Consider the following 21,312-nt stretch of genomic DNA (forward strand, 5'->3'; position numbering starts at 1 on the left):
ATTTTTTTTCTTTTTTTCTTTTTTTTTCTTTCTGTAAGATCATGTTTTAGTTTGGGAAATTAACTAAACTGTACCTGTTGTCTGCGTGTATTCGCCATATTCGCTCTCGATGTTCGCTACTAATTCACTCGCGTGTAAATCCTTTCGCATGCAACTTTATGGTTCACATTGAGATAAAAAAGAGAAAAACCTTTCAATTCGTATTGCTATAATTGTCAAACATGCGACGCGATGATGTCGATTCATCATGTTTGTTCGACAAACAAACGGTGATATGAAGACTATATTCTTCTAATGTACGAACAATTATTTATTTCGCGTAGCTTTATATATGTATATATATATATATACTGTCTGTCTGTATACTCCTATACATATATCAATAATAATAAAAATATATTTTTGTGACAAACATTGTATATCAAAGTCGACGATACATTATATATTTTATCTTGCAGTCTGTATACAATGGAATTTATTAACTGGGAATATTAAAAAAAGAATAATCCTATTATGTTAATATATTATTTGACATGGCATTAAGTTTGTAAATACGAGATAAGTAGAGACTATTCATTATGGTAATAATGCTTCAGTCAAGTGTTTAGCTTATATTCTCAGAGAAACCAACGCCCTATATGGTTTAGGACCAGCCGTGACACCGTCCACAAAGTCTTGCGTGGTCGGTCGTGGCTCACCAGGTACCACCGAGAAGCTAAACGTCTGTAACAGCGTGGCGATTATGATGAAAATATTGCTCCTAGCTAATACCTCTCCCATACAACGGTGTCTGCCTGTAAAGATGTAAATCATTTCGCACTCACGTTCGAACTTATGAATTTCTGATTACAAGTTTTATAGTAATATATATACAAAGAAAGCAACGTACCGATGCCAAAAGGAAAATATTTTTCTGGCGTAATGATATTGCCGTCGTTGTCGAGGAATCTCTCCGGTCGGAAATCCTCCGGGTCGTCCCAGGATTCGTCCATGAGTATTCTATTGTAATTTACAACGAGCATCGTGTCCTGAAAAAAGACGATATACACATATTTTACATATGTCATATATATCACTCAAAATACAATCATACGTTTATTTTATTAATTTATAAAATATTAAATCTTTTACCTTTGGTATCTTGTGACCCACGATAGAAGTGTCTTTTAACGCTCTATGCGGAACATTCAAAGTACGGCCTACGAATACTCTTATGGACTCCAGAACGATGGCTTGAACATACGGCATTCTGAGAATGAGGATATAATTAATATTCGATACGAAAAAATTTCTTCCGCAATTATAGAAATTGAAAGTGATTTGAAAGTGATCAACGACGTTTACCTTGGTTTGTCGGCCAACGTGGGAAATCTGTCACGGCCAATAACTCTATCTATTTCTTTGTGTGCCTTCTTTTGAACTTGCGGGTACAGTATTAGATTTAAAAATCCAAATCCAAGTGCCTTTGAAGTTGTCTCGGAGCCTGCTATGAAAAGATCTACACAGATCGCCAATAACTGGGATTCTGAAATTATTTCAGAAATTATTGTGTAAAATCGTTATTCAGTAATAATAATGTTATTCGTAAGTCGTATGCTTTGAAATACCTGAAAATGTATCGCTGCAGTCTCTCGAATTTAGTACAGTTAGATAAACGTCCATCAAGTCTCGTGGGGCATCCGATAAAAATGTGTTTTTATGATTGTACAATTCCTCCTAAAATAGAAATGATTAATCCTCAATCATTATTTATCCAGGACATCCAGACGCTTGTTCGTAAAATGATATAGTAATACACTTATGTGACAATACAATGTCCACTCACTTTTAAAAATGCCCACAGTTCTTGATGCGTTTCTACAAACGCTTTATAACCGGACCATTCCGGCGCGATAAAACGTAGCAATGGAAAATGACTGAAAGGCGCGCCGATTATATCGATTTCTTTCAGAAGCTTCGTGAGGATTTGCTGTAAGTGCGTAAGTTCCTTGTCACCAGTATCGTACCTGTAAAAATCAGGAATTATCAGGATATTACATCCAGAATTGAATCTTTATATGTTTTTTAGATTCTAGACATTTTGCGGAAGAGTAGGAACAATCCGCGTGATTAATCCAAACCTTCTGCCAGCCATCATTCTCCAAAGGGTGTTCAATACAGTGACACCAAAAGCGTCGTGCATAGGTATGATCATTCCTGCAGACTGGGAGACTTTTCTGACTTCCGCGTAGTCTTCGGCTTTCATGTACAAATCCGCCACTGTACGAGGTTTACGATCAGAGATCCTATCCTTGATTACATTGAACTCGTCGTACAGCTTCAACCTGTTCAGTTTGTTCTTCGGATCTTTCTGCAGCTTGTATATCTGGCCGATATTATTGTTGTTATTTATCGTCGTCATCTTTCGCGCATCAGCCATTTCATAATTATAGCCGTTTTGTAACAGCTTCTTGAAATGTTCCACCAGCTTCATCGCCTCATCCTCGATGATTGTGACCATACTGGTGCGACCAAAGCCAAATTCTCGCAAGTGTCGCAAGACAAATCGCCGTTGCTCCACCCACAGTCTATCATCCACTACAATGAGACCTGGCCGCAAATTATTATCTAATTAGCTTTCAAAATTCAACAAGTATATTTTTTATTTTATTTGTTTTCCGCGCAGGTATAGTTACCCAGTCTGACGCCCCAAGTTCTGGCCTTGTAAAACGGTCCGGTCGGTCTGCCATCGCAATCCTCGTTGGTCAGCATCGCCCGTATGCTTTCCATATCGTTCAGAACAACGATGCGGTCTTGGCCGATCTTTAGGCCTACCACAGGACCATATTTCTTGCAGAGCGCCGAACAGGTCTTGAAGAGATATCCGGTCTGTTGACGGATACGCGCTATTTCCAACGCGCAGCCCAGAATGGGCCACCATCTTGGACCTAAAAAGATAATAAAAAATATTAACGATATAATAAAAAGAAGGAATTTTTTTACCTGGAAAAAAGGAATCAATTTCTACCTGGTGGGTATCCTTTCGGTTTTTGACAGCCCAAGTATAGCAACAGCAGTACGAGCACCAGCAATAACATCGCTGTGGTGAGCATTTTATAAATCTAATCTGTAACATATTAATAATGTAATAAATATTAAGAGAAGATAAAACTACTATGTAAACTATGTACTTTATATTTTTCTTTCTAAATTTTATATATGATATACATATAATATTTAGAGTTTACATAAAACTAACAACCAACACGTGCGTTATTTCCTATTTAGCGCTATTTAGCTTAGTTTCTACAAAATGAAGATAAAAATAATATAAAAAAGAAAACGAAGAAAGAGAAAAGAAACATCTAAAAATATATTCAGTTAATTATGAAACGAATTTATATTTGTGAAAAATATGGGTTTCAGGAAATACGTTTCTCCCAATTTTTTTCCAATCCGCTTTTGCTTTTACGAGAAATTAAATTTGTGCAATTAATGTTTGTATCTATATATATTTATATTCTGACCGGATATGCACGCACACATACATGCCTGTATTGAACGTCAAACGAGTTTCGGAGAAGAAAGTGAAACACTTGTCTGTCGTACTCTCGTATAAGAGAAAGTTGCATACGGAAGAATCGCTGCGTTACTTGCGCAAATGCGCCGTCACCCTTATTATCCCATAGTTGGTTGCGTAATCAATGTATATTTTCGCACTTTTATCGCAAGACTACTCATCGCGACCGCTTTCGAATTTTTATTTTTTAATTCCATTCACTTCGGAATTCAAGTTTACATCTCTCGACGCATTTGGAGTATCATTATTATAATAATAACACACCAATTCTTTGTGTAATTATTACAGATACTGCCCTGCAAACATCATAATTTTCTACTCAACGATGTAAATGCAATATAACACATATGTATCATATTGCATTTACATTATTGAGTAGGAAATTGTAACTTGCATGCAAGTTGCATGTTTACTTGGTGTTTGCTGGGTTGCATGTATATTCCAACTTACATATTTTACATTATTTATAAATTATATACAAAAGTTTGTCTTCAATCGTCTTCAAAAATTATTTGAAATATAAAACGCACATTATCCTGAAATATTATTAAAATACTATATCAAATAAGTTTAGAAAGAAAAACGTAAAATATTTTTTAATTATTGTTGAATATTTTTAAATCAATAACAAAAGTAACAGCGAATTTGACGATAATATCTCGTCCTTACAATATCTATTATTTTCTCGGGCAGTAGTGAATTTTGTAAATTATAAAAATTATCAAATCAATAAATAGTTTTGCGTCAGACAAATACAGAAAATTACGTTATGTGATCGTTATTTTGCTAAAGGTACCGCAAAAGAAAGACTTTAACACCACGGCAGAATTGGCAGAGGAGAATCGGCTCTTTCTCTTTCTCGAACTTTAAATTTACCTTACCTTGTACCTGGAGAAATTTTCTGGTCCGTTGTATAAGCGGGACTGGCCGTGGACCAGCGTCCGGACCGCTTTTAAATGCCCCTCTTCATCCCATACGCGCCTCGCAAGACCGATACGTTAGCATCAACATCATATATCGGTGGGCCTTTAATTGACGTCCGAAACAGGAAAGTGGCAAACATTGTGGTATGATTCTGCACCACATCTCAGCGATATATATATATATATATAAAAACAAACAAATGAGAATTCCGTATATTAGAATTATATATTTTTTCATTATAAATATATAGATTATTATTTATACAATCTCCCCAAAGTCAAAATTTTTATTGTTTATGCTTACAACCTTTCGGATCTTTACGTCTATTTAACAAGGTTTAAGGAACAACGTATATACGTACAGTAAAAGAAAAGAGTTAAAAACGTTTAATAAAATTTTATTTCCTTATTCTAAGTATTTTCATTTTTAATAGTTGCTTCACAAGTGGCTGTTTCACAAACTGTTTCATCTGTTTCTAGACTCTCTTGCTGTTGTTCGTAATGCAGAGGTAATCTGTCGCCCCATTCACTCTCTCTCGCACAACGGTACATGTGCCTGGCAATGATCAAAAAGATATTTACAATCACATTATCATATACTCGAACGCAATTTAATAGATACGTACTTCCCATGCTTGTATTTTGTAAATATCTCCTCCTTCAGCTCGCCGTTAGCCATACACATGCGACAGATCGCGTGATTAGAACGTTTTAGTGCGGCTCGCACGATTCTTGGCCACTGCTCGTCGTCCTCGGGACGTTTGCCTGTGAAAAGAAGTTGATTATAAAAATTTTGCATCTTTGTATTGAAAAAGATATTAAAGATATTAAACAAGGTAACACTTCAATAAAACTCATTGATTAATGTCAATGTATAACTTTCATTACGTTTTTCTAATAACGTGATTGAAATAACAATTTTGTCTCTCTCTCTCTCTCTCTCTCTCTCTCTCTCTCTCTCTGTCACTTTTATTTTCCACTCTTACTTACTTTTCTTTAACACGACGTAGGAATACAGTTCTTGTTTGTGTTGCCGACCACCCAGAAATTGCAACGGGTGATATAGAACGCTAAAGTTGCACGGAGTATTGTCGGTGGCAAATCTCGGACACTTCAGATCATGTGGACACTAAATTGCAACAATAATATAAGATATATAATTGATGCACCATGTTTGAAGTCCTTACCTAATCGGTACTTACAGGTGAGAAAACATGGGCAAATTGTGGCTCACGTCTACGTTTCGAGTTTGTGTATTTGAGAATAAAATCCCGCGCTTCATTTACTAGCTTTCACAAGAGAAAGAGCAAGAATGAGAGAATTTTACACTATTACATATATATAGGGTAAGGAAAATATACAGAGGGTAAGGAAAAAATATGAAAACCCCGAAAAATTTCGAAGTAAAATCCCATATTGTAGTATATAGTTTGAAAGAGCATAAAGTAAGAACAATTTTGGCGCAAACCAGAGGTCGATACGTTGATCCATTCGAAAGTTATTTAGGATCAAAGTTCGAAAAAGCCAATTTTTTACTCCAAATAACTCCCAAACGGGTCTTTCATATCAACCTCTGTTTTTTTCTTATTTTATGCCCTTTCAAATGCTATACTACAATATAGGAAGTTTCATTTAAAAACTTCAAGGCGACTTTGTCCTGACCTTGGCGACGCCATCTAAACTGATAAGATCAGCAAATAAATCTTTTTAAATCCCACAACTTTTATCCGAAATAATTTTCTGTAAAACTTATTTTTCGAAATTTTTCAGGGTTTCCATACTTTTTCCTCACCGTATATATATAGAAAGTAAAATTATCAACCACACTCTTACTTTGAAACCTCTATTGGTTCCTTGTTCCACAATAATCAGATAATTGTTAGTCTTTGTCCAAAGCTTTAATATCGTATCGAGGCGCGATTCCATACCCGGTAACTCGAACAAAGAGTACGCGCTCACTACGATATCGTAAGTTCGCTAAACATAATAAAGACACATCAAATTATATTTTGTCAACAAAAATTTTAATGCGTATAACATTTTACGTTATTCTTACGTTCGTGGAGATAGGAAAATATTGGCGATAGAAAACTTCCTTGATCTTAGGCTGGGCAGCTTTCGCTAATCTTTCCGACAGTTCCATCATGAATTCCGATGTGTCAACACAAAAATATTCTTTTAACGTACTCGACCAGATCTCAGATGCCGCCCTATGGAATTTTTTTTTTAATTTTTTCTTAATATTATATTAATCGATCTCGTTTTAGGTTTTTTAAATCAGTCGCAATAAGTAATTTTTTATATTTACCACGCGACTGTGCCGACACCAGAACCAAAGTCAAACAATGTCTTAGGCCTAAAATCCTTGTCGCGCGATTTGATTTCGTTGAGAATCTTACGCGAAACCGCATAATTCTGAACACCTTTAGCGACTAGATACGTTAGGCAAGTGAATTTATCAAAATTTATCGGTTGCCAATTATAAACATTTTGCTTCAAAATCAATCTGGCTTTTGCATCTTTATGGAAATCTATATCCTCTACCTCTATCTTCTCATGAGGATTCATAGCATTTAAACGTTCCTCTACTTTCAGGAATTTTGCCGGTAACTCGAATTGTTCTAATGGTGGACGACGATGATTCAAGTGACGGAGTAAATGCTTTGCACTCTCATTAATTTCCTTCAGGACTATTTTCTCCTCTACGAATAAGTATTAGAAATTCATAGTGTTGACTGTGAAATATTTTAAACATAAAAACCAAAAACATATCTGTACCTGAGAGGTAAAAGATCGTATATCTATTTTTGGACATAGGTTTAAAGTTTTAAATAGATAAATAATATATTCTTTTTAGATATAAAATAAAAGTAGCAACTTGATTTATTAAGTTTTTAATGAAGTATCTTCTTAACTGACATGTTTAATAGTGCAATTGCCAATAACATGCCTAATTTAAAAATTAAGCATTATAAAAATTTTCAATAGGCCTTTTTTTAAACATTGTATCTTAGGAACTAGTAACACTAAACATAAGACGCTTTATCGTTATACAATTTAAGGTTCTGTTATATTGAAAAGTGTATTAACTCCATTTTGACAAAAACTGGAGAAAGAATCTTTTACCTCTAAGGTATAGGATATATATAACATATACCTTTTAAAATACTGTGTATTTCCACTAATGCCCACTTTGGAAAGATTGGTGTTCTAGGAACAACGACACCTGGATGACGCCTATATTTTATTTCATCCTTAGAGAGTAAAGTAGACACTGCATCGTCAAGTACAGCTGTTGGTTTTGCTGAAAACTGAATGCAGGTCTAATGTTAAAATTAATCCTTTTAAATACGTATAAATTCAACTTACAGGCATCATATCATACTTACACATCGCAAGGATGCGAATCTTGTGCAGTGCGCTCTCGATACAATTAACTTCGCCATACTTGCAGTAAGAAATTACGATTACAATCCAACAGTCAGCAATCGACAGGGTCAACAGTTTCCCTAGTTTATTTCTCGAATAACTTTGAATACCTGTGCGGAAACAAGAACAATAGAGTGTATTTTAAATCTACGTGCGACATTTATTACGATATTTATAATACCACGTGGATCGCAAATTGTTTGCGAGATGTGTCATAACCTTCAAGGGAAATTTTCTTCATTTTCTGACATAGATAAGTGTGTATAAAAGTATAAAAACAATTTGTAATTTCTCGCAAGCGTACGAGAAATTCTTGGCTTGCGCCAAGTTTGTAGAGAAACCGCGCGTAGGTTATGACGCGACATAACCTGCAAGTGCCTGCGAAACATGCGTCATCCGGCAAATCTGAGGCTTTAAAAATAATTCGCTGCAACCTTACTCCCGCGTATGTCAATTCGAGTGTCGCGTTTACGCGAGACCGTCGTGTGACCGCAGACACGGCGCGGTCTTCCTTCTCTTCCACCTTTTCCTCCTCACCATGAAATTCGCGGAACATCTGAGCGCTCACATCACACCGGAATGGAGAAAGCAGTACATCAACTACGAGGTGCGCTGTCAACATTGAAAAAATATGATATTTATATTTTTCACTGCGTATGTACATATTTTGCATACATGCGTCTTTTAAATTTTGTATGTACAATATAATTATCTTTGTTATACGGAAGATTGCTCATCTTCCTTTATCTTACTATCCTCTCTTCTCATTTTTCAACATTGAAAAATACGATATTTATATTTTTCTCCATATATATATATATTTTACACACATGCATCTTTTGTATTTTATAATACAATTTGTATAATACAATTTTGTATAATGCAATTATCTTTGTTATCTAGAAGATTGCTCATCTTTCTTTATCTTACTTACCTCTCTCGCTCCTCATTTCTCAATATTTATTGTCTTAGATATTTGCAAGAAGTTCACGTTTTATGTCATGTGATTATATGCAGGAAATGAAGGCTCTGCTATATGCCGCAGTAGAGCAGGCACCGTCGGCAGATGTAAGCGAGCCATATATTTTAGATAGCTTCTACGGCAAGTTTGACGAGAAGTTTTTCCACTATTGTGATAAGGAACTGGCAAAAATAAATACCTTCTACTCTGGTAAGATCAATTAATACTTTAAATACTTTTATCTTTCTCTATAAAAAGATATTAGTATAATAGCTATCCAGTAAGTATATTGGTAACAGATTTGATCAGATATCTCAGCAGACTGACATGAACTACATCTACATTCAGCTTATGTTCTGCCAGCAGAGTCTGCTAATATAATTAGGCAGCAGAAACCGTGCAGAGCCTGAATGATTCCTGCAGGATCTGCTTGATTTCTGCCTCTAATCTGCTGTCTGATTATGTTAGCAGACTTTGTATTTTTTATACTTCTGTTAGCGTTCTATCGACATTATGTGATATATCAGAACAAGCATCAAATCTGTAGTCTTTCTACTGACAAAATATTATAGCAGATACTTTGCAAGATCTGCTTTCGACAGACTTGGCTATCTGGGTAATAATAATTATATATAACTAAATATGAGATGAATAAGAATTATGTTTTGTTTTCAGAAAAGCTGGCGGAAGCTACACGCAGATACGCCACACTTAATAACGAGTTGAGCGAAATTTTGTCGGTTTCCGATGATGTCCAGAGTCGTAAGGCACGCTATCGCAGTCACATTCTTCACAAGAAGCCAATATCGGCGCGCAAACTTCAAGAGCTGAAACTGGCCTTCTCTGAGTTCTACCTCTTCCTCATTCTGCTCCAAAATTATCAGGATTTGAATTTCACTGGATTCCGAAAAATTTTAAAGAAACATGACAAAGTACATAGATTCAGTTGACTTTACACTTTATGAATATAATTAATTTAAATGCACAGAGTAAAGAAATTAAAGAAACTGTGCGAACTCTATATGATCGGGAAATACAAACAATTAAATATTAGGAAATATATACAAGGTAATGATATTTTGTAGCTTTTGAACGTGGACTTTGGTGGCAAATGGCGTGCGGAACATGTTGATACGGCGATTTTCCATACGCGCAAGGATATAGATAGATTGATCGCGGAGACCGAGGCTGTAGTCACTCGAGATCTAGAGCACGGCGATCGTCAAAGAGCTATGAAGCGACTCAGAGTGCCACCGCTCGGAGAGCACCTCTCTCCATGGATCACATTTAAAGTCGGCCTTTTCTCCGGCGCTTTCGTCATACTTTTTGTAGCTGTGATATTATCTGGTAAGCAGAATGAATATTTCTTTTGTTTTATTTGCATTATATTGACTTTGCTTTTTCAGCTATGCGATATAACAAGAAGGATAACTGGAAGGTACTGTGTCGAATTTATCGAGGACCACTCCTTCTGACAGAGTTCCTCTTTTTAATGGGAATCAACGTTTATGGCTGGAGATCTTCTGGCGTGAATCATGTGCTGATATTCGAACTTGACCCACGCAATCATTTGTCAGAACAGGTTTTATGATGAATAAAATCAATATTTTATAGATCGCAATTGTAGTGAGATGTGATTAGCTTTAAAGCACTAACAGGATTTATTAATGCGTTCTACAAGTTTCTTTAAATAGCCGTCGAGCCATTAATTTATTTAACCGTTATAAATAAAATTTGCTAATAACTAATTATTAATAATTATGGTATGACATTACGCTATTCGGTGTTATACGATATATCAATATAAATATATTAATATAAATATATTAATTTTAATTGGTAATTATTTCGAATTATTATCTTATAATTAAGAATAAATTGTTGGTATTACGAATTTCATGCATTTACTTTCAGCACATCATCGAAATGGCAACCATACTCGGCCTGGTCTGGTCCATGTCTATCCTGGGTTTCCTATATAGCGACACGTTGGGTATACCACCGTTTGTTCAACCAGTAAGATTATGCATGTTTCCATAAGTTTCTATATTAGAATTTTTACGTGTTTTTTTTCCGAGAAATCTACTTTAAGGCGACAATTAATCGATTTTTCACGATGTAAGAAAGTTCTTTATCCCAAGGAATTGATTGCAGATTTTTGCAGATGTTGTTTTATACGCTGTTGGCACTGTTCCTGTTCAATCCCACCAAGACTCTGCGACACGAGGCGAGATTCTGGACGCTACGCGTTCTGGGTCGCGTCTTTTGCGCACCGTTTTTTTATGTGGGCTTCGCAGATTTCTGGCTCGCTGATCAGCTCAATTCTCTTCACACAGTCTTCCTAGACTTTCAGTATTTTGTCTGTTTCTATATCCAGAATAATTCTTGGACTGACGTTACAGGTCAGTAATTAGCTAGATGCAACGAATCATTTATGCTAACATGGTAACATTTTCGTCATAAGCGCTTTTACTTCTCATTACGTTATATTAGATTTGTATTTATATCTCTAATCAGTATTCGACATCTGATATTTTAGATACGGAAACCTGCATAATGCGTGAACTATCGATGAGACCGTTTGTGGTATGTTTACCGGCATGGTTTCGATTTGCACAATGCCTTAGGCGTTACCGAGACACGAAGGAAACCTTTCCACATCTGTTAAACGCAGTTAAATACGCAACAAGCTTCTTTGTGGTTATTTTCTCTTACCTGCACTTAACAAACAAGAGTAAGACCCTTGCTCAGTTAGCGTATAAAGTTAAATATTGTCTGTTTCTCAACCAAATTGACTGTTCCAAAATAGAGTACTACGCATTATCTACTGAGAATCCTTACTTTTACCTATGGCTGACAGTCAGTGTGGTGAGTTCCTGTTTTACGTACACGTGGGATGTAAAATTGGATTGGGGTCTCTTCGACAACAGTGCTGGAGAAAATAAATTCCTTAGAGAAGAGATAGTTTATTCGTCACCTGTACGTTTTTTCTATATTATATTTTGTTATATTACACATAAGAAAAATAGTAATATTAATGACAACTAATGTATTAATTGCTTATTTAACTCATAATTTATTGCAGTTTTTTTTATTTTGTAGTATTATTACTATTTTGCAATGGTCGAAGATTTTATCTTGCGATTTGGATGGGCGTTTTCTTTGTCTCTGACAGAGATGGGATACATTCACGCCGACCTTATGATTTCTATAGTTGCTCCTTTAGAAGTCTTCAGGTAAATATATGCCTTTATTCGTGTTTTAATCTTGAATGCACGTGGAATATGTTAAAATTGATGTGAAAAATATTTGTTGAAATAGTACTAGCTTGATAAATGCAAGTTGTCGATTTTTATCGTTGTTTTATTATGCTTGATAAAGCATTAATATTTAAGTTTATGGTTTGCACGCACTATATGCACATGAGCCTCAATTATATGTCAATACTTTAAAAAGTAAAACCCGTATTGTTTCTTTATTTTTCAACTTATAATAAATTGAAGAAAATAAAATTATTTTTAAATTTGGACTCTAGATTGACTAAATCTAAAATATTGACATATAACTAAGAATCAATTACTCGCATTACTCAAAATTCTCTCCAGTGATTTTACGTTAATGTTTGCACTCTGTATAGTAATGAAATAATTGATCGTCGAAAGTCAAAAGCAGCGACTTAATCGACGATAGACCGGCCAATCTAATCGCTTATCAATGTGCCTTACTAATAAGTCGCTAGAAGGTTCATGTGGAATTACTTTCGACTGGAGAACGAGCATCTGTACAACGTAGGCAAGTTTCGAGCGGTACGAGATATCTCCATAGGGCCCATCAGGCGCGATGAAGACAACCTCAGAAACGTGGTGCGTCTGATGGACAGTGTAAACGAGAATGATGACAACGGGGATGACGATGACAATGATGGATTAATGGAGACCCATGATCACGATGTCTGATATGTTTTATGTAATTTGTTGCTTTATTTTAATTTTTCACTCATGTTTATATATATATGTATGTACATTTATATAACTTCGATATACATATATTTAAAAACTCAACGGAATATATATATATATATATATATATATATATATATCACTAAATTTTTTATTGCACAATTTTGTTTTATTATTGGATGCATTATAACGTACCATTATGCGATTGTTTGTACATACGTGATATGCGAACTTCTTAGTAAATATATATTACAAATATCTATAATGTATATACAATCATTACAATAATTAGAAGAAATTGGGCCACCATTGGTAATCTGTATGTTTGCTCGACAGACGTTTCGTGTGGAACTTCTTCCGCTTGGAAAACGAGCATTTGAACAATTGCGGGAAGTTCAGGGCGGTGCGGGACATCTCGGTTGCACCAGTCGACTGCTCGGATCAGACGCAGATATTACGAATGATGGATGCATCCGACGGCGTAATAAATCGCAGGATAAAGCAAAATGTGGGCGAAAAGCGCAAGCCGATTCGGTTGCTTGTGAAGGCCGAGTCTCTGATGGACGATTAAGGCGATATGATCATCGATTTGGCATTAAACTTGTATATAGCTAAATCGATTTTTCGTACTGCCTTGTAACTTTAATTTTGTTTACAACTATGATGGTTAATTGAACTGACAAAAGCAGAGGATAGAAATATGAAAATTTTGGCATACTTTGGATGAAAGATGCCGAATCGTTATTTATGTGGCATGTAATTAGATATGTTAGTCTATCGATAAAAGATTACGACTATCTATAAATAAATAACAAATCGATATAATTTGCTATCGAAAGCGAAATCTAAAAGTTTCGAAAGAGTTAAAGGGACGAGATTATATCAAACGTTAGAACTGATAGTACTTTTACTTCGATTACTATCTGTACCTCGATTAAATAAATAATTGTTATCAAATAAAACGTTGTGTTTCAAAAGCGATATTCAGGCAGTAAGCATATCATCCTCTTACATCCAAACATTTGGATCCAAAATATAAATTAAAAACTGCCTCGATATTGCTACCGATATTTGACAATGTTCTCTTTTTCTCTCAATAGCTTTGAAACGTAACAAATCCATCAGCATCTACCGATGGAATATGCAGTTAATAAACTTTGCCATTTTACCGAGTAGGTATATTATAGATTCAGAGAAACGTACGTTTCTACCGACATTCAGCGGACGAATCAAAGGGTGAACGTCCTAACAGAGTGAATCGGAACCGCGACAATCTTGTAAAACGGAACAATCCTCACATGTGCGGATGCGGGTGTGCAGAATAGTGGGGATACATGGCAGCTGCTTAATGAGACCTAATGCGCCCAATGCTAATCGCCGGTGCGGTACGCTATGACGATAGGAAGAGGAGGAGGAGGAGGAAGAGACGGAGGAGGAAAAACGCGTCCTCGAGAAACGCGGAGTACTCGCGCAACGTCGGAACAAGACGAAGCCGGTGTGGAAGGGTGGAAGTCGGTGTGGTGGTCGTTATTGATTGAACGCGGAGCCGTGCTAATCGCGCAAGCCCGCCGTCCGCCCTGAATGAAGTGACGTGCTCTCTCGCATATGGAGACGCGAATAGAGGGACGATAAGACCTGTGTGCAAGGCCTTCAACAGCCGACCAGCAGCAGTGACAACGACGACGAGAGGATGCTCCTTCAACGGGGCTGGACTTGGCTGACGTTGATGCCGCTCCTGTTGAGCCTGTCCACCGGCGAGGTCAGCTTTTATCGGGGTGAGTAGAGGTAGAGTCTACGGCCTTAGGCGACAACGTCTCCAGGGGGAATGACACGGAGAAGACCCACTTGTAGCCTTTCGAAAATAATGTTTTATTTTTAATTAGTAAGGATTGTGTGATCGACTGAATGTTGAAATATTTAATCGTTGCGTGTTCCGCGCAAATGTATTCGCTCAATCGGTTTGCAAAGAAAAAAATATGTTAAGGGGAAAGGAATCTTTAACTGGGCTGATCTACATTTTTAAGGATTTTTTAAGGATATATACAGAAAAAAATTGTTTTTCTCTGAACAATATTAATTCAGAATTTTGATGCGGAAAGAACTAAAAAAGCTAAAATTAAAAACAATACGGTACTGATAAGTAATACCACAAACTATTATCGTTATGCTTATGATTCTTTTTATCGTTAAAAATAGATTATTTCATTTTATTTCAAATCTTATTTGAAATAGAATGAAATGATTTTAGAGAGAGTCCTGTTTTTTTTTCAATTCTTTTAAATAAAAATTTAGTACAATTTAAAGATTTTCAAATATAATATAAAAACGAACTGTATAATTTGACTAATTGTATAATATTATACAATGTCAAGAGATTCCTTCCCCCGACGATCCCTTTATGGTAGGATTGTGTGAATAACACAGGCACACAAAAAAAAAGTGGTCTGTACCAAAGACTAGACCCATCATTTCTTATGCATTTTGACGTGCTGAATCCAAATCCGGGGTCAAAATTGACCCCCACCACACCAATTTTTTTTAAATCGCGAAAAACCACCATTAAAAGAGCTGCGGTCCTCCACAAAACCAGGTCTGGGTACGTCCAACTCGGCCGTAACGTCGGTTGCCACATTTGTACCTGACGCTGATCCACCTTACAGCGGGATTTTCTGTTTTAAAGGGTGATTTTTCGTGATTAAAAAGAAAGTGGGGGTGGTACAGTAATGCTGGCCCGAGATTTGGATTCAGGACATCAAAGTACATATAATTTGGGTCTTACAGTTGGTTGCCACATTTGTACCTAACGCTGACCCGCACCTTATATTGAGATTTTCCGTTTTCAATGGTGGTTTTTCGCGATTTAAAAAAAAATGGTGTGGTGGGGGTCAATTTTGACCCCGGATTTGGATTCAGCACGTCAAAATACATAAGAAATGATGGGAACGTTTTTTTGTGTGCCTGTGTAATCAACGGAACACGAGAATAATGTACCGGATAATTCGAGATAATCGTCCATGGTATTTTTTATTTTCTCAAAACGTAATTAAGACCTGAAGGTCAACAGTATATAAATTGCAGAATTGTTTGTGATATACTGTTAATGTTTGCTCCAACTCCAACTCGATGTGACCGGTTAACACATAATGGTTTTTACAAGTGGAAAATTTTACATACATGCAAACATACACATATAGGGAAACTTAACAAGAGTGCAAGCGATTTTTACTGGACAGTGTTATCGTGGAGCGACAGTGTATCTTGGCCGCAGGAAATCCGATTGCGTGCATACGAAAGCGGCAGGAAACTCGGCGATAATAATCCAAGCTGGATACAATTTAGCGGTTACTAATTCACGATGTTGTAGTTCGTGATATTTATTGGATTAAAGCTAATGTGCTGACATATGTTGAAATTTCCATTGTTCGATACCGAAGGCGACGTTTATATTTGAATTAGTTTCGTATTACAGAATAAAGTTGATAATTAGAGAGTTGTATTAATAAGCACATTAAACGCGGAAACAAACATACGGTTTCTATTTCTTCAAACTGACGTTATGTAGATACGCTCCCGGAAACGCCGGAGAATGCCGCGCTGAAGCACCTGGCCCGCTATTTGGAGACGCATCGTCTTCAGCAGCGTCTTCATCAGTCGCACCTGCCTACGTTCCTGTCGCCGATGCACAAGAAGCACAACAGTCTGGATCGCCTTCCTGAGGAGGAGCGCTTCCTGAAGCTTCTAACCGAAAGAAAAATCACTCTGGACGACCTGAAGCAGTTTTTCATAAAGAACTTGCTGACGCCTCATTATCGCACGAATAACAATCCAATCGGCGATCAGATCACGGATCGAGAACCGGCGTATCTCCTGTCTTATTACAATCTAGATCTCAAGCGTTTGGCTTACCCCGATGAGAAACAGCTGAATGAAAATGACGACCGTTTCCCTAAAAATATCGGGTACGGGCAAGCTTTCGATATGGACAGAGATGCGATGGAGTCTATGCTAGATACTTTCCGAGAAAAGTACACAGATTTCAATCATGGGGCGAGAACGTTGCATCATGAGGGCGGAAGGGAGGCAGCACCCATGCGTCCGGCAGCAGCAGTGGCATCGGCAACGACCGAGCCAGAATTCACGTATAAGTTCGACGACTCGAATCTCAAGGAGAAGCACCCCTTTGCGGTAAAGCCGAACGATCCCAGATATTTCGGCGAGGCATCATTTTCGTCGGGTAAACATTCGTTTTATTCACGTTTGGTTCATTAATTTGCCTTTTATCGGAATCCTTTAGAGCGATTTTTTAATCCATTTTGGCGCACACAACTGTGAAAAAAATACAGCGAACTTATTGAGAAACCTCTATCTATATCTGCACATTCCGTATCTCTCCAAAAAAAGGCAAGAAGTTTTTGATATCTTAATTTCAAAAATGTATATACATATAATAATTGAATTACAAATAGAGAAAAAAAAATAAGTAAAAAATATCAAATAACTGAAATATATTATTACTTTTTGCCTTTTTCTTTTAGAGAAGCTCAAGGTTATTAGTATACTATTTCAGCATTATTCATCACATTTTGTTTTGAATCCAATTTGAAAAACATTACTCTAATAGAGTCTTGGAAGGGTCAAATTACGTCAGTCTGTATAAGCATCGATAATTTCTCTGCTTATATTTATAACCCTTTCTTTTTTTAAACTTTCCCTTTTTATAGTCACTTTGACCCGTTGATAAGTATAGTTCCTGTCAGCTGCCTTTGCTTTTTGCTTCTTCCTAAAGCTCATGAATGTCATTAAACTTTCTCCAATTTATGCAATTCGTAGATGATTTAGATTGGCAAGACGCGCCGAGAATACATTGGAAAGAGGAAAAGACTGCGGATAAAGAGCGAATATTGACAAAGCACGAAGACGATATGCGGAACGTCAATCAAGAGACACCGAAGGATTTGGCCGCGAGACTCGACATATCGGAACCGAAAAGATCTGTGGGACGTTATCCGGTGATCGTACCCGTAAATCACGACTTCAACAATGACATTTATTTTATCGGTAAGCAATGAAAGTGAAATAAAATTTGTAAGAAAATTATTCGATTTTGTCAATCAACGCAATTAAACGTGACGTTTCATACGCGTTTTTCAGCAATTGTGGCTGGTTGCAGTGCAGCTGCGATGTTCGCTTTAGTATTGATTAGCTTAACATGGTGCAGGTAATGCCGATTACACTAATTCGCCGTTTAGTAGCTCGTTTTACAGCGTCTCATTTCTTCGCGGGACCTCATTTTTCAGACTGCAACGCGGTGCGAAAGCTGCAGCGGACATAGAGTATCCTGCTTACGGTGTGACAGGACCGAACAAGGACGTGTCGCCTTCCGGTGACCAGAGGCTCGCCCAGTCCGCCCAGATGTATCACTTCCAACACCAGAAGCAACAAATTATCGCCATGGAAAAGTGAGTTCAAGATCCATGAAAGATATTTGATACAACTGTTAAAAAATAAATATATATTTATCAAAATCCATCATCCATAAAAAAAATATTTTATAGGAATAGAATATCTTAATAACAAATATTATTTGTTACAGTCGCACTTCTGCAACGAGGGATCCAGGTTCACTCTCGGAAGCGGAGAGCGATGAAGAGAATGAGGAGGGCGACTATACCGTTTACGAATGTCCAGGACTTGCATCGGTGAGTTTCGCAAAATAAGCAATTTCCATCCTCACGCTCAGAGTTTCAATTGTGGATATTGTTATGTGTTAAAGACGGGCGAGATGGAGGTGAAGAACCCGATGTTCCATGACGATCCTACACCGGCGACGCCGGCGGCGCAGAGCAACAAAGAAGAGGACCACATATAGTTCCAATAAAGTAGAGAGAGTAAAAAAACCATACGCGCGCGATCTAAAGAAATCTTTCCTGGTGCTTAGCTCACTGTTAATGTACCATATCGGAAACGTTTATCCATTATCCATTGAGTGTGTATACAACTTTAATATTTATATATGGCGCGATGGGGGGAAGGGGGCGACGCGTTTTACGAGGAAGGCGGAAAGAGATGGAAGGGATCGGTTCGGTATCAGAACGACCGACGTCATTTTTTGTTCCGGAAGTAAGAGAACAGAAGACGCTTACCTACATAATAAATGAAATCGGGAGCACGACGAACGGGTCAACATTCAACAAGCGTGCGATTTTATGCGGGTGGATTTAGTAACCTGCGATTTATTGTGGTCGCATCGTCGAGTTGGTGAATCGAGTCGATCTTGCGACGGTGCTTTCCTTATTCAATCCTAAAAAAAAACACCAGTCTTTTTTAGTTATATATTACAAGAGAGTTATATAGTCAGGTTTTCCTGTTCATCGAAACGTTACATTGTTTTATCGCGATTTTACGAGCGGAAGTAAACGGAATTCGAATAGGGGAGCGAATTAATCGCCGATCAAAGCCGCGTCTTTGCGCGAACACCCAGTTTTCTAATGTCGTGACGTATTATAGTTTGTACTTTCATAGTAGGAGCAGGTTGTCGCACGATCGCAATTATTTTTCTATGACTTGTCACCGACCGCGCATACTTACAGTTCCGATATCTGATGCACACTTGAACAGATATTCGATGTATTCATCGAATACGTCCATCGGATATGCATACTGTGCATGAGCAGCCGATATACCAAAGTCTATCGTCCGAGATTACACTCCATTGAAAGTAAGAAAAAAAAGAACTACCGACTTGATTTGGGACGGTCTACGGTCATACCGTTATTCGAATCTGTTTGGTCGGATACATGTGAAAAGTTATACAGTATTATTGTATAATTACACGATTATATGTCACGAAATCTTAACTCTTATACATCTGTCTTAGCGTATACAAACATAAGTACTGTATTAAACCGTGTGTTCCGCAGAATATGCATCTGTTTTACACACATGGGGAACAGAACGTACTAACGGGATTATTTATATCACAGAGCAAATATCTCCTTTTGGAATTGTAATGAGAGTGTGACGAGCAACATTACGATTTAAATTTGTGCTATATTATATTTCTAGATAGATTGATAGATATATTAAATGACAGATAACAAGTTTCTGGCAAACTCGTTTATAAGTGATTATATACGTTTTACCGAAATCTTTGCTATAATAAAAAATTTCTCAATCTTCTGAAAAAAAGAATTAATTAAAGATTTTAAGCTTTATATTATATTCTCTGATTGCTTACAATGTGTGCTAAGTGGTATCGAGTAGTTTTATGTGAATTGAAATTGTTTGAAAGTATATGTAAAATATATCGTTGCGTTTTGTTATTCCAATCTAAAAAGTAACAGTCCCAAAACTACAATCTTCTGCTTTATGTGATACAAAAAAGTCAATAGCATGATCCATGCAAACATACGAATGAAATTATTAAAGTTTTTCGTTCTTGGAAGCGTTTCTTTACGGATAACGATCGGAAATGCGAGGAAACTGTTCTCTCTCGACGCAGTTGCCGATAGGTAATACACATGTACACCGTACACATATATATATACACACACGTATAACATTTGTTGGCTTAAAAGGACAATATATTTTATTTTTCTATGATAATGGTCATTGTTAGCTGTGTAAAGAGAATCTATATCGCTATTAATCCTAAAATCCTAAGTCATCAAAACGCAGAGCTACTATATATATTTATTTTAGCGAATGTTAAATGTCTATTTAATGCGAAGATTTGATGCAAAAAGCTATAACGGAGGGATGTATGCCCTCCGTCTTGCGTTGTAGCTGTTACGAAATCCCTTCTCTATTCGCCGTTTATGCTCTAAAACAATACAGGCATGTGGCATATAAGATCTCAAAGTGGTATAAAGAGTTCTTCCTTTTCCCGAACGCTACCTTTAGTATACATTATTAAGCGATTAGCGTATTTTAGCTGAGATGAGATGTAACAAATATGTTGAAGCATGAATATACGTTTCTAGTCTTTACTTTGACACACACACTACGCATATATATTATATATATATTATTACACGAGTATACATTGAACGCGTATATAAGCAGAGAACATCGAACATCATATGAGAGGACAATCTGCGTACAAATAGACCATTGACGTACAGCGATTTGTAGCATGATTGTGATTGTGCACGCGGTTGTTTACTCCGGGGAATAGGAACCCTTTATTTGTCGATTGAATTGATCCTTGATGATTCCATTGAAATTATGCAATCTCGTCCTGCAACACACCGTCAACCTATAATTGTATGCGGATTACACGCGACATTATGATTTTCACTTCTATCAATCAAAAGCTAGCGTAAAAGACATATACAAGTTATAGATAAATGTATTATTATTTTATTAATAAATTGTTTATTTTATAAAGTGTCTATACTTTCATACGCCGCGTGTCGGGAGATGCGAAACAATGTAAAATAAAAAGGAACAAAAGGAAAACGCATAGAGGAAAACGACGCT

General features: G+C 36.7%; 4 protein-coding genes and 2 long non-coding RNA genes across 17 annotated transcripts; 3 read left to right on the forward strand and 3 right to left on the reverse strand.

The window, feature by feature from the left end:
* Window positions 1–389: 389 nt before the first annotated feature.
* On the reverse strand, window positions 390–4,573 carry Cyp303a1 (Probable cytochrome P450 303a1). 2 transcript variants are annotated; one of them, XM_077424461.1, is made up of 10 exons: window positions 4,441–4,573; window positions 3,008–3,106; window positions 2,676–2,927; window positions 2,121–2,589; window positions 1,826–2,006; window positions 1,608–1,716; window positions 1,345–1,525; window positions 1,132–1,249; window positions 890–1,028; window positions 390–794 (listed from the first exon to the last, which is right to left on the reverse strand). In XM_077424461.1, exons 2-10 carry the CDS (start codon window positions 3,090–3,092, stop codon window positions 610–612), a joined length of 1,719 nt encoding a protein of 572 aa, XP_077280587.1. In that variant the 5' UTR covers window positions 3,093–3,106; window positions 4,441–4,573; the 3' UTR covers window positions 390–609. The 2 variants fall into 2 exon arrangements, with proteins under 2 accessions (XP_077280587.1, XP_077280588.1); XM_077424462.1 differs by lacking the exon at window positions 4,441–4,573 and adding an exon at window positions 3,528–3,550.
* Window positions 1,843–7,177, forward strand: LOC143907615 (uncharacterized). Of its 5 annotated transcripts, none has more exons than XR_013259903.1 (7): window positions 1,843–1,979; window positions 2,069–2,184; window positions 2,666–3,084; window positions 4,352–4,626; window positions 4,963–5,686; window positions 5,772–5,828; window positions 7,078–7,177. It is a non-coding gene; the product is annotated as an uncharacterized LOC143907615 (long non-coding RNA). The 5 variants fall into 5 exon arrangements; XR_013259905.1 differs by lacking the exon at window positions 7,078–7,177 and adding an exon at window positions 6,750–6,860; XR_013259901.1 differs by lacking the exon at window positions 5,772–5,828.
* On the reverse strand, window positions 4,865–8,566 carry LOC143907601 (ribosome assembly protein METTL17, mitochondrial). Of its 3 annotated transcripts, none has more exons than XM_077424471.1 (10): window positions 8,449–8,566; window positions 7,872–8,021; window positions 7,640–7,793; window positions 6,791–7,184; window positions 6,539–6,692; window positions 6,316–6,459; window positions 5,685–5,771; window positions 5,473–5,611; window positions 5,109–5,247; window positions 4,865–5,038 (listed from the first exon to the last, which is right to left on the reverse strand). In XM_077424471.1, the coding sequence occupies exons 2-10, from the start codon at window positions 7,926–7,928 to the stop codon at window positions 4,894–4,896; spliced, it is 1,413 nt and encodes a 470-aa protein (XP_077280597.1). In that variant the 5' UTR covers window positions 7,929–8,021; window positions 8,449–8,566; the 3' UTR covers window positions 4,865–4,893. The 3 variants fall into 3 exon arrangements, with proteins under 3 accessions (XP_077280597.1, XP_077280596.1, XP_077280595.1); XM_077424470.1 differs by lacking the exon at window positions 8,449–8,566 and adding an exon at window positions 8,131–8,269; XM_077424469.1 differs by lacking the exon at window positions 8,449–8,566 and adding an exon at window positions 8,093–8,228.
* LOC143907595 (solute carrier family 53 member 1) lies at window positions 8,384–13,793 on the forward strand. Of its 5 annotated transcripts, XM_077424455.1 has the most exons (12): window positions 8,442–8,565; window positions 8,929–9,082; window positions 9,548–9,804; window positions 9,958–10,219; window positions 10,279–10,454; window positions 10,787–10,888; window positions 11,037–11,274; window positions 11,412–11,606; window positions 11,682–11,851; window positions 11,975–12,108; window positions 12,612–12,838; window positions 13,168–13,307. In XM_077424455.1, exons 1-11 carry the CDS (start codon window positions 8,491–8,493, stop codon window positions 12,826–12,828), a joined length of 1,980 nt encoding a protein of 659 aa, XP_077280581.1. In that variant the 5' UTR covers window positions 8,442–8,490; the 3' UTR covers window positions 12,829–12,838; window positions 13,168–13,307. The 5 variants fall into 5 exon arrangements, with proteins under 5 accessions (XP_077280580.1, XP_077280581.1, XP_077280578.1 ...); XM_077424454.1 differs by lacking the exon at window positions 12,612–12,838 and having other exon boundaries at window positions 8,384–8,518; window positions 13,168–13,793; XM_077424452.1 differs by lacking the exon at window positions 12,612–12,838 and having other exon boundaries at window positions 13,168–13,793.
* On the reverse strand, window positions 13,168–19,111 carry LOC143907614 (uncharacterized). Its single transcript, XR_013259900.1, has 4 exons — window positions 18,975–19,111; window positions 17,445–18,325; window positions 16,362–17,157; window positions 13,168–14,683 (listed from the first exon to the last, which is right to left on the reverse strand). It is a non-coding gene; the product is annotated as an uncharacterized LOC143907614 (long non-coding RNA).
* LOC143907600 (uncharacterized) lies at window positions 14,472–21,219 on the forward strand. The gene is made up of 7 exons (XM_077424468.1): window positions 14,472–14,606; window positions 16,394–17,065; window positions 17,662–17,889; window positions 17,983–18,049; window positions 18,129–18,290; window positions 18,425–18,530; window positions 18,605–21,219. Exons 1-7 carry the CDS (start codon window positions 14,522–14,524, stop codon window positions 18,698–18,700), a joined length of 1,416 nt encoding a protein of 471 aa, XP_077280594.1. The 5' UTR covers window positions 14,472–14,521; the 3' UTR covers window positions 18,701–21,219.
* Window positions 21,220–21,312: the final 93 nt, after the last annotated feature.

Source organism: Temnothorax americanus, unplaced genomic scaffold (genome assembly GCF_048541705.1).
Source record: "Temnothorax americanus isolate GAGA-0224 unplaced genomic scaffold, ASM4854170v1 Scaffold84, whole genome shotgun sequence".
NCBI lineage: Eukaryota > Metazoa > Arthropoda > Insecta > Hymenoptera > Formicidae > Temnothorax > Temnothorax americanus.

Bases quoted from the DNA above. Each gene is read 5' to 3' on its own strand.
- Cyp303a1 (XM_077424461.1), bottom strand. From the start codon at position 3,092: ATGCTCACCACAGCGATGTTATTGCTGGTGCTCGTACTGCTGTTGCTA. The intron at 2,590-2,675 runs GTAACTATACCT...ATTTGCGGCCAG, and splicing joins AACTTGGGGCGTCAGACTGG to GTCTCATTGTAGTGGATGAT. The intron at 1,717-1,825 runs GTGAGTGGACAT...TTTCTATTTTAG, and splicing joins AACTGTGGGCATTTTTAAAA to GAGGAATTGTACAATCATAA.
- LOC143907601 (XM_077424471.1), bottom strand. From the start codon at position 7,928: ATGGCGAAGTTAATTGTATCGAGAGCGCACTGCACAAGATTCGCATCC. The intron at 6,693-6,790 runs GTAAATATAAAA...AAAATTCCATAG, and splicing joins GGTGTCGGCACAGTCGCGTG to GGCGGCATCTGAGATCTGGT. The intron at 6,460-6,538 runs GTAAGAATAACG...TATTATGTTTAG, and splicing joins ATTTTCCTATCTCCACGAAC to CGAACTTACGATATCGTAGT.
- LOC143907595 (XM_077424452.1), top strand. From the start codon at position 8,491: ATGGAGAAAGCAGTACATCAACTACGAGGTGCGCTGTCAACATTGAAA. The intron at 11,275-11,411 runs GTCAGTAATTAG...CTGATATTTTAG, and splicing joins TTCTTGGACTGACGTTACAG to ATACGGAAACCTGCATAATG. The intron at 12,109-13,167 runs GTAAATATATGC...TTTGCTCGACAG, and splicing joins GCTCCTTTAGAAGTCTTCAG to ACGTTTCGTGTGGAACTTCT.
- LOC143907600 (XM_077424468.1), top strand. From the start codon at position 14,522: ATGCTCCTTCAACGGGGCTGGACTTGGCTGACGTTGATGCCGCTCCTG. The intron at 14,607-16,393 runs GTGAGTAGAGGT...GACGTTATGTAG, and splicing joins CGAGGTCAGCTTTTATCGGG to ATACGCTCCCGGAAACGCCG. The intron at 17,066-17,661 runs GTAAACATTCGT...TGCAATTCGTAG, and splicing joins CGAGGCATCATTTTCGTCGG to ATGATTTAGATTGGCAAGAC.